Source organism: Polyodon spathula, chromosome 8 (assembly GCF_017654505.1).
Source record: "Polyodon spathula isolate WHYD16114869_AA chromosome 8, ASM1765450v1, whole genome shotgun sequence".
In the NCBI taxonomy this organism is placed as follows: domain Eukaryota; kingdom Metazoa; phylum Chordata; class Actinopteri; order Acipenseriformes; family Polyodontidae; genus Polyodon; species Polyodon spathula.
Window position 1 is genome coordinate 24,125,217 of NC_054541.1, and position 11,139 is coordinate 24,136,355.

At 37.2% G+C, this 11,139-nt stretch overlaps 1 protein-coding gene across 2 annotated transcripts in view; it reads left to right on the plus strand.

Annotated features, from left to right (window-relative positions):
* The window catches only part of LOC121319633 (signal peptide, CUB and EGF-like domain-containing protein 1), a 138,422-nt gene extending 127,545 nt beyond the window's left edge, over positions 1–10,877 (plus strand). For both annotated transcript variants that reach the window (XM_041257242.1, XM_041257244.1), the window contains 10 exons: positions 2,227–2,343; positions 4,315–4,452; positions 4,984–5,187; positions 5,297–5,458; positions 6,572–6,739; positions 7,072–7,233; positions 7,567–7,764; positions 8,827–8,979; positions 10,104–10,183; positions 10,312–10,877. In XM_041257242.1, the coding sequence (XP_041113176.1) occupies positions 2,227–2,343; positions 4,315–4,452; positions 4,984–5,187; positions 5,297–5,458; positions 6,572–6,739; positions 7,072–7,233; positions 7,567–7,764; positions 8,827–8,979; positions 10,104–10,183; positions 10,312–10,464 (1,535 nt within the window). In that variant the 3' untranslated portion in view covers positions 10,465–10,877. The remainder of the gene's footprint in view (positions 1–2,226; positions 2,344–4,314; positions 4,453–4,983; positions 5,188–5,296; positions 5,459–6,571; positions 6,740–7,071; positions 7,234–7,566; positions 7,765–8,826; positions 8,980–10,103; positions 10,184–10,311) is intronic.
* Positions 10,878–11,139: the final 262 nt, after the last annotated feature.

The window sequence follows — 11,139 nt, forward strand, 5'->3', positions numbered from 1 at the left end:
TTTACAGAACCATTTTTTTTTTTTTTTTTTTTTTTTTTTTTTTTTTTTTTTTGCTCTAGTTCTCTGTAGTGTTTGGACTCAGCTACATGTAAGGATCACTACGAGCATTAAAGAAAATACTGTACAGCTAAATATATTGAAAAAAACATGATTCAAATACCAAGCAGAAATCAAAACAGAAGAGAAATGCAACACCGTTTACATCTCAATAAAGAATTACTTTTAAATAAGCCATTGATATGTACCATTTAGGCATAATTTCACGAAATTGAAAAAGTAATTCAATAGACTTATATTTAATAGTCAATAATTCTAAACTATAATTAGTAAATTAGAACCTGCAACATTCTCAGTTAATAGTCTGGCCATAGAACCTTTTATTAAAGCCATGATTGGAACGTGGCTCCAGATTTGTTTTGTTTTTAAAGACCCACACGCACTGAAAATAATTTTTTTACATGCCATTAATGTAACTATAAAAAAGCTTTTAAAATGTGCCAGACGACATGTGGTGTAAATGGAATACCCAACAGTCTGCAGTGGGTTTGTAAATGAATAGCCGCAGTCTTGAGCATCCTGTTTTCCGAGAGTCAGTGGAATATTTCCATAAGGAGGAGTCGTCTGCCGTGGATCCTCGGTATTTGGGAGCAGCAGTTTGTTGTTCTCAAGCTTAGGTACCACTTGACATGCTGTTGGTGTATCTGGAGTTCAGAACAAGTGTAAGTGTGAATAATGAGCAATATATTTTTCCAACAGGTCAGAGAGAAGACCGATCCTTGTATAAAAGCATTGCATTAACTTACTGTGCCACTGTTCAAATATTTACATGTTACTGACACCCCAAAAAAAGATATAATGTCCAATTTGAACCAGCATAAATGTTTGTGTCTGAAATGTTTTTGGACAGTACAGTGCAAAGGTTTCCGATCACCTATGTTTTCCAAAAAAACCTGAGATCAATTACTTACCAAAAATACTAACAGTATAATTAGGATGTCAGAAGTTTTGGTTGAAAATACAGTATTTAATAAATTAGAACATTTTGGGGCTGATGTAAGGATAGGCACGGTGCAAACAATTGTGGCTGCAAAATCCAACTTGACTAGCGCCAAGCAATTATTTTGCACTGCAGCTTAAGACAATGAAAATTACTTGACACGCACAAATAATGAGCTGCAATCATGATAATGAGGGTCACAATGAGCATCGTCTTACAGCCCACTTATAGCCCACAGATTAGGTGAGTTAGGAGTACAGAGAGCAGTAGGCGTTGTATGGGATTTGTGGAGCATGAAAATCAAACCAAACAAAAATGTCAGAGGAAGCAGCAAAGTCCTCTTGGCGCACGGAAAAGAAAAGTTTTCTGAGGAGGAGCTGAGAATCCTTGTGGCTGAGGTCATTCAGCAAGAAATTAAGTTATTTGGAAAAGCCTCAGCTAATATCAGTTACACTACGAACAAGGCCATATGGTCCTATATAGTGGAGAAAGTCAATGCTGTCGGTGTTACCAGGAGGGGAGTCAACCAGGTGATGAAAAGATGGCAGGACCTGCAATGCAGCACAGGTAGCCGGTACAGGAAGAGGGCCACCATCCACATCACAGCTGACACCACTGGAGTGGCAAACTGAGAGGACAGTCCATTCCAAACAAACTGACCCTGGGTTTGAGTATGCAAGGCCTTTTCTGTCTTCTCTGGTTTTCTTGACTGTCCTCAAAAGAGCCAAGCGTCACCACATTAAGCAGTGAACCATAGTAGCCATCCTGAGGCCAAAGACAGGTGTCTGAAGGTGTGTGGTTTTATACAGCTCTTAATTACTTGATTCTACAATGGTTTGCACCTTGTCAGAATTTTTGGAGGGTCAACATTTGCCCAAGTGCAAGGCAAAATCCTTACATCTCATCCTAATGTTTGCGCCTGCTTAGTATTCCAGATCCCTGCCCAATTCCGTGCTCTTTTCTCCATTTGAATAAATTTCAAAAACCAGTATTTACATAAGCCGCATTTTTTAGCGACCACTAAAGTCCCACTTTACGCCAGCTAAACACGGTTTTTGGCAGCAATATGAATATTTTGCAGCCGCAAGTCACTTTCCACATTTACTTACATCAGCCCCTTAATTTGACTAATGTACTTGTAAACATTTGCATACAAGTATGCAAATGTCCTTCTAGTCCTACATGTTTAAGTAAAGTTCTTTATAAATATCTCTTTCTTTACTTTTCAGATACCTTAGCTCCACCTATTAAGCAGAAAGCCAGGTTTAAAATTAAAGATGCCAAATGTCACCTAAGACCTCGAAATAAGGAGAAATTAAGAGAGACTCCAAGACCAACCTTGACAGGTAGGGTTTTATATTTTGTTTGTTTGCTGTTTTAATTTCAAACATGAAAGTTTTGGCGGGAACCTTTAAATTCTTTGGGCATTTTCATTTTCAAGCTGATGTTAAATTACTGATAGAATCAATGGGACTCAATCATATAGCATCTTTGAAAGCAGTTTATTGTGCAGGATTCATTTTACTTCAATTGCAGTTAACTTTACCTGAGCTAATAGTATATCTATTGAAGTTTCAAAGAATATAATACCACTTTGTAATTGAAAACAAATTGAACGCAGAGTATTAATATGTGTTTTGTTTTTAAATAATGCTGGTTTTAAAGAAACAAACAACCTGAGAACACTTTTGAATCCTTAAAAAAATCATCTTTTTGTCATCAATCTTTCTGGGTGGTTCTTCATAAAAAAAGCCAAAGTAAATGGCATTTTAAGCTATTTACCTTTGAATATATAAAAACCCCGTTCCTGAATGGCTCGCTGGTACTCTCCAACACACACCCTCTTTGTTTTGGGAGAAGCCGGGGTTGGAATCACAGTACACTTTTTCTTTTGCCAGTTCCTGACAGTGCCTGCTTGCAGGGCAGAGGTGAGACATTTGTTTACTGATATTTGGTCTGCTGGTCTGTGAGGTGCAAACAGACAGACACACCCTGTACTGAGGAAGGCATCCCCAGCCCCAGCTGGGAACCAACAAGGTGCTCACTGTGTCAGAAGGGCTGAGCCTTTGCATTATTACTGTAGAGTTACAGACAGGCCATTTCACACCAACATACAAAAAGCTGTGTTGCTTACGTATGTAGACTACATTGTTCATAAAATTATGACTAACATGGAAGACACTTACAGTATAGAATACATAATGTTCCATTTTTAACACACTAAGATACTTTTTTTGTCAAACGTTTTGTGAAAATATTTTAAGATGTTTCTTTTTTGTACTACTACATAATGAACTACATTTTTTATTTGCTCTAATGTAGTCTGAGATATAGCTATCATAACTTATATTAATGTATAAGTTTAATGTATAAACCAATCACTTTAATTAAAGAACAAATATATTAATATGTATTGTATTAATTTGCTTATATTGCTATGTACAGTACCTCACTTTTTGCAAACTGTTGAAAGCATGTACAGTTATAAGTCTCTGGCTTTAATAATGTGCAATATAGAAAGCTGTGGGTAGCATTAACTGTGGCATGCTTGCCTATGCATTTCTGAAGTTCCTAAACCTGCAAAGATGTGTAACATTGACAATCATAACGTTATTGCTTTTATAAAAGATTAAGAAATTCAGTGTGTGTAACTAATGGGTGTTTACAGTGTAAGTTAGCATTAAAGATCCTTATTCCTTATAAGTTGCATTTTTTTTTTTCACCCATGTGTCATGTAGTAGTCAGTCAAGACATAGTCATTGCAGATGATAACAATGATAACAAACCAACTTGGTACCCCACATACCTCTCCCTTTTATATTTGCTGGTGACCATGATGTATAAATTATATTTAAAAAATACAATATGGCAATACTGTGCCATTTAAGAAGATATCATTTTAAGTCCTGTCATTTTTATTAAAGGCTAGTTTTCTTTTGTATTTACTACAGTATTCAAAATGTGTTAAATAGATACTTTTGTGTTTAACTGTACATTAAATGTATCCTGATGGTATAGGATGGTACAGTATACCAAAAATAATTGTAGGATTTAAAAGAACCAGACTTCAACATGCTAGCTATGGCAATGCTCTTTCTTAATTAATAACACTGTCTATGAATGGCTGTACTGGTAGTGTGCTGCATGTTCTCAGAGATGCAATCTAATTGCTTACTGTTGCAAAAAGGAGGAGGCAAAGCTGGTGCCCGACGTTAATTTTGTACTGACCATCCAGTTAGCTGTCTTGTGCTTGCTGCTTGATTTCTGTCTGTGTTTATCTCACTCTTCTTACAAAGGAGGTCAATTCCCTTGTACAGACAATTGCCAGGTGACTTTCGTGAACCTGAAGTGCGACTCCTCCAAGAAGAGGCGGCGAGGCCGCAAGTCTCCCTCCAAAGAGGTATCGCACATCACTGCTGAGTTCGAGGTGGGGATGAAGGAGGAGGAGGTATCAGGTCAGCACTGAGCTTTTTCTTTTTCTCAGACTCCTGATATAGGAGTGACACAGTGTGTTTTTCATCTCTAAAATCTTAGGTTCAAATACAACTGAGAGTGAGAGTTTGATGGACTCAAATCAGAATTGTCTTATGCTATGAGAGGCTTGTATTGTACAATTGTAAGGAAGTGGGAGATGGGGAATACAAATAGAACATCCACAGGTCAAGATTTAGGTGTGCTGGGAGTAAAATGAAAAGCGCTTAACCACCACCATATAGCCCATTGTCTGTAAGCAGTAACAGTCTGTTTGTACCAATGTACTGTACATCACATTTTAAAAACCATCTTCACTTATTTAGAATTGTTGGAGTGTGTCGTTATAGTGAAATTCAAAAGAAATGCAATGATGCTGAAAACAAAGTGGGATAAGACGCCATGCTGTTGTGGTAAACAGGTGGCCGAAAGTTTAATCCGAAAAATAAGCGAGAATTCATTTTGACGTTACTTCTGATTTACGGGTAAAATCCTCTACCTAATTTTACCAACAGAGTCTTGCAATATTGATTGTGTCCGTAAGAGGATGGAACAGAAGCTGCAGACGGCAATCAAGACCCTAAAGAAGTCAATCAACAAGCAACAGTTTTTCATCCACTTCTCTGGGATGGAGTACGAAGTGGCTCATAAGCCAGCGAAGATGGCTGGGAGCCAGGAGATGTGCAGCACGGGACAGGTCCTCCGGGACGGGAAGTGTGGTAGGTGATGGACGGAGAGAAGCAGAGACTGTTCAGTGCAGTTCTTCTGCCTCTTAGTCATCCATGCGTTACAGTTTGCATGGCTGAGAAAGACTGTTCCTTTCCTCAGTGAGCTGCAGTGTGGGGACGTTCTACAGGGGAGAGCAGGAGCAGTGCAGCCAGTGTCCACCAGGCTCCTTCCAGGACACTGAAGGGCAGCTGTCCTGTGAGCCTTGCCCAAGCAATGAAGTGCAGGGAATAGCTGGGGCCAGGAATGTCTCTGAATGCGGAGGTAAGATTTTCAAGTATAATTAAATATATTTACAGTCAAAACTGTAGCTCTTAAATAAAGTGATATTGCCAGACAGGTGGCCTCTATAGACTGTATAGGGGGCTTTAACCTAGTAATACAAATAATTTAAGGACATGTAAAAAACAAAAATAAATATGGCTACCCTGTGTACTCAACAATATAAAGACTATAATTAGATGCGTGTGTGTGTATGAACGGGTGCCCTGAGTGGAAGCAGACAGACAACACAAGATGCTTCAGAGTAAATCCTATTACGCACTTTTATTTTTAGCACACTCTAGTGTGCTGCTCCAAAATAACAGAATATGATTTCTTCATTTAATAAACAAACAAAAACCCTTGCTGTACTAGGCTTTACCTAAACAGAGAATTGCCCTACCAACTGAAGAAAAGCTACTCCCTTTACCTCAACAAAACAAAAAGGGGAACATGCAGTTCAAAATTGCAAAAGAACACAAGATAACATTGAACAAAAGTTAAAGAAAAGCACTAAGACCTGTTTTACAAACCTTCAGCACACAAAAAACATCACCTTCTTGAACATTTTGCTTCCCTTTCCTTTCATTTCTTCTCCTCTCCTCTCCTGACGTAATGAAACATGTATATATAAAATATAAAAACTGAAATTGTAAACAATTATTTTGTCTCAACATCTAAAATCTGCATGAAAACAATAAACTTGTAAACGACAGAATATCTTTATGTACTGTACTTTCTGTTCTCCAGAAACACTATTGTCTAGTAGTGACACCTAGTGGGAGAGTGTGGAACTGTAACAGACAAATGTAAACGTATTTTTCAGGCTTTCCTACACCATGTCAAAATCCACATATGGTAGTTCAGCCATGTTATGCCTCATTGGATATCTGAAAGAACTTCTGTGGCATTTTTTATCTTGAAAACGACTCCTTTGCACCCAGTTGTTACAAGATTACAAGTATTCCACAAACTGTAAACTTGGAATGTAACACTTGATTATGCCATATGGTAAAACAATGTGATGGAGCAAATTAGTTCTTATCTTTGCTTTATTGCTAAATGAATGTTGTAAAGCCAATGAAAGTTCAGTTTTCTAATGCTGTATCTTAACAGGTCAGTGCTCTCCAGGGCACTTCTCAGCGGATGGATTCCGGCCCTGTAAGCCTTGTCCTCTGGGCACATACCAGCCTGAACCTGGGCGAGTGCTATGCTTCCCATGTGGAGGAGGTCTTATGTCCAAATATGAGAGCGCAGTTTCTTTCCAAGATTGTGAAACCAAAGGTACCAGAAAAAAAAGCATTACGTGTGGTCTAAACCAAGAAAATTTTCAATGATAATAAGATTATCTGTTTACTGTTCCTAAATTAACATGGGGCCTTCTATTGATCTACTTTCCTTATGTATTTAATTGAGTGTTTGTAATGCCATAAACTGCGATAGAGAATGTTCCAAAACACAATTTAATAACAATATATTGTATTTAATACATTCACATGGTACACAGTGTTTTTTGTAAAGGCTTCTAAACCCTGTCACAATGCTTTATGTGGTTTTACTGTCTATTTCTGTGCAAAACAAAAACAACATTTTTTTTTGTATATTTCAATTCACAGTACACTGTTCTCCTGGTCACTATTACAACTCGAGCACACACAGATGTATTAGATGTCCCATTGGAACCTACCAGCCTGAGTTTGGCCAGAACTACTGCATAACCTGCCCAGGAAATACAACTACAGATTTCGATGGCTCCACGAACGTCACACATTGTAAAAGTGAGATAAACAGTGTCTGACATTCATACTTGCCTAACTGTATGAAATGGCATGTGCATCTTTATTGTCATGTTGCATGTCCCTTATTTTCACTTAAAAAGGGGCATTTTCAAATTTGCTTATTAGTCATTAGGTAAATCCAGGCCAATGTTTTGATAGTTGAAGTAAATTTACGCAAAACAATTTTTTTTTCAGTATAAATTTGATAACTTCAGTTAACAAGCCTTGAAGCCCATTTGCTTTATAATCCAATATTGTTACGTGAACCACAAGTAGCTGCTAATACGTCTGTTCAACATTCCCGCTAACCCGAGTTCAATGTCCTTCTCACAGACCAGCAGTGTGGAGGTGAGCTGGGAGATTACTCAGGATTTATTGAGTCTCCCAACTACCCAGGAGACTACCCATCAAATGTGGATTGCATCTGGAACATAAACCCTCCCCCAAAGAGGCGTATCCTGATAGTGGTGCCAGAAATCTTCCTTCCCATCGAAGATGAGTGTGGAGATGTTCTAGTCATGAGAAAGAGTGGTAGGTTGCTGTGGTTAAGTGGTTAGTAATGAGCAGGTGTAGAGGTGATGCAGTGCTCAAACAACGACAATAACACAGTGATCACGGTCCAAACAGTTATTTTAATTGTTGTCACGGTTTTGCACTGTCAAATAATAAAGCTGGCAACTACACAGCAATGTGTATTTGCACAGCTCAATAATAAGGTTTACAATCCAGAAATAATAATACAATAATACATGCACTGCTCCACATTCTGGTGGTGAATACACAGTTAAAGTGACTGGTGTGGTGTTTTGTACTCCGGGTTTCAATGCTGGCTTCACTGCAACATTGTAAGCAATAATTATAAATCAAACACTATTAGTACAATAAACAAACAAGCACAAAAACACTCATGGTTACTTTTCTTTAGTTTGTCTTTTACAGTTCTTTTCTCAACCATAACAAAAGGAACAGATTGCATTGTCACATCCCCTAAAATACCCTTAATTATGCCCCCTCCGATAGCTAGTTCAATCACGTCTCCTTCAACCCATGACTGACACATCGCATACCGTAATAGGGTGATAACTTCTGGTATTGTGACTCCGCCCCCTTCCTGGATGGCCAGCTTCCGACTGCACCTGGAATGAACTGCCGAACCATCCAGTTGGGGGCACACTGTTCCTGTTATACCGTGACCTCACTGGTCAGAAGGGAGATTGTTGACTAGGATTCATTCGATCTCTGTCACAGTTGCTTATTTTGAATGTTTTCAAGTATTTCTTGTGCCGTTAAACTTTGTTTGCCACAGGTTTCTTATAATCTGTTTATCACAGCACCAAAGTGTTTTCTATTAGATGATGTTAATATTTCAGTGTTACATGGGGGTAACATTTATGTAGAATGACAAGGTGTCATTTGGCACAGGCATGAGAGGAAGTGTTCGGTTTAGCTTACAGACAAAAATCTATCTGACCTGAGCTGTTATAGGACGGTGAACATCTGTGTATGTGGATTGTATCAGCAAGAGTAGAACTGAAGTAAATGTGATCTTTTAAAAAACTATTTAAAACTCTCCTGTTTGTTGTCTCTTCACAGCTTCACCTACCTCAATAACAACATATGAAACTTGCCAGACATATGAGAGGCCCATAGCGTTTACATCAAGGTCCCGCAAACTCTGGATTCAGTTTAAATCTAATGAGGGTAACAGTGGCAAGGGATTTCAAGTGCCATATGTCACTTATGATGGTAAGAATTTGTTTTATTATTTTTACTGTAATCAATACTATTGAACAGTCAATCAAAAGATTTACAGCAGTACTAAAAATAAACAGTATTGCTATGCTTAGTTTTAGTACTATTGCCTGCTAGTACAGTGCTACCCTGTTATAACATGGTTGACGGGGTCCACAATTGGAGACCGCATTATTTGTGTTTCGCCTTGCAACGAATATTGGTATTTTTGTTCCTGAAATGATTTTCAGTGGCCAAATTAATCTTGTAGCGTACCATGGAAAATGAAGGAAGGTGACACACACAATTTACATGGTTTATTGGGATGTTTATTCCTGGCCCCTGTCAGGCTGGGCCACACCAAAAACAACAGTCTTGCACATTCACACAGCAACTTGTCTGACTCAACTGTCAACTCTGTCCGCGTTGATGTGGGCTTTCATGTCCCCGCCTACCCGGACGTCAATCAATCCTAGCTGAGGCAAGCTTACCGTTTCCCTGCTTACACACACACACACACACACACACACACACACACACACACACACACACACACACACACAGGGTCTGTATACCAATCGTGTAACAGTATAAATCCTGGGTCGTTATAATATATACAGTATAATAGAAACTGCTATTCCACCAGTTTAAAATTTATGCCACTCTTATTTTAATTCTATATTTTTTATAATAAATGTTGCAAACTGTAAATAAATAACACAGAATCCAAGGACGTTTTTACACACTTGTATTGTTTCGTACTTGTTTTGTAACATTAACGGACATTTTGTTTTTACTTAAAAAAAAAAAAAATAGTGCAAGGACGGGAGCTTTATAAGTACTGTATAAATGGGTTTAAATACGGTAATGTAAAACAACAATAACAATATAACAACGTTTGTGAGTCAAATTGCATTATGGGGGGAAATGGGAGCCACGACATTACTGTGTTATAACCGATTCTGCACTATAACAGGTCAAGTTATAACGGGGTAGCACTGTAATGGGAATTTAAACAAACACATAATATAATGTATTAACAGTGACTACTTTCTAAATGTCAACTATGCAAGCTAACTTTGAAACATCATTGTTCTATTCATTTTGTGTATTTGTTTGTGTGGTTTTTTTGGTAACAGAGGACTACCAGCAGTTAATAGAAGATATTGTCCGTGATGGGAGGTTGTATGCTTCTGAAAATCATCAAGAAATACTTAAGGTATGTACCTGTATCTTTTTTTTTTTTTTTTTTTTTTACATTTTTGGTAAAATAATTTATATTTTCTCTCTCTCATAACTTAACTTTTTTTGAGAATATTTACCTTTTTTTTTTTTTTTTTTTTACAGGACAAAAAATTGATTAAAGCACTTTTTGATGTACTGGCTCACCCTCAGAACTACTTCAAATACACTGCACAAGAATCTAAGGAGATGTTCCCAAGATCCTTCATTAAGCTGCTCCGGTCCAAAGTTTCTAGGTTCTTACGGCCATACAAATAGTCCCCCAGTGAAAGCTCATTCTCTACATTCCTGCTTCAAATCCCCCATCTTTCAAACACAAAAGAAAGGAAACGCCCTGCTCCAAGCTTCTTTCTTTCTTTCTTGTCTGAATATTCTTCTGTGTTGTCAAAGACTATTTATATTGTATGTGCTATAAATTGCAGAAACCAATATTGTGGATGGGTTTAATTTGAATTTTTTTTTTTTTTTTTTAGTTTTTGGTTTGTTTCTCACTAAAAGTTGTGGACCCTTAACGTGCATGTGATTCAGACAACAAATTCATCTGAGCAGTAGCAGTTACTTTCTGCATTTGAACAATAAAATATACATCCAAGAAATAGAGAAAGACAAGCATCACGTAACATTCCACATTGCAGAGGTTCTTCTCTGTGAAACAAAAGAGAAATGATTAGGCCTGGTAGATTTTTTATATATATATATATATATATATATATATATATATATATATATATATATATATATATATATATATATATATATATATATATATAAAGTATTTGTGCAGTTAAAAAAATGAGAAAAACCACAAAGAAAAAACTGAAAAACCACAAAGAAAGTGATTTCTCTCATTTGTAATTGTTCTACTGAAAGATATAAATTAGAGTTTCAGATTTATAATAAAACAACACATTGTTATATAGTATGCATAAAATT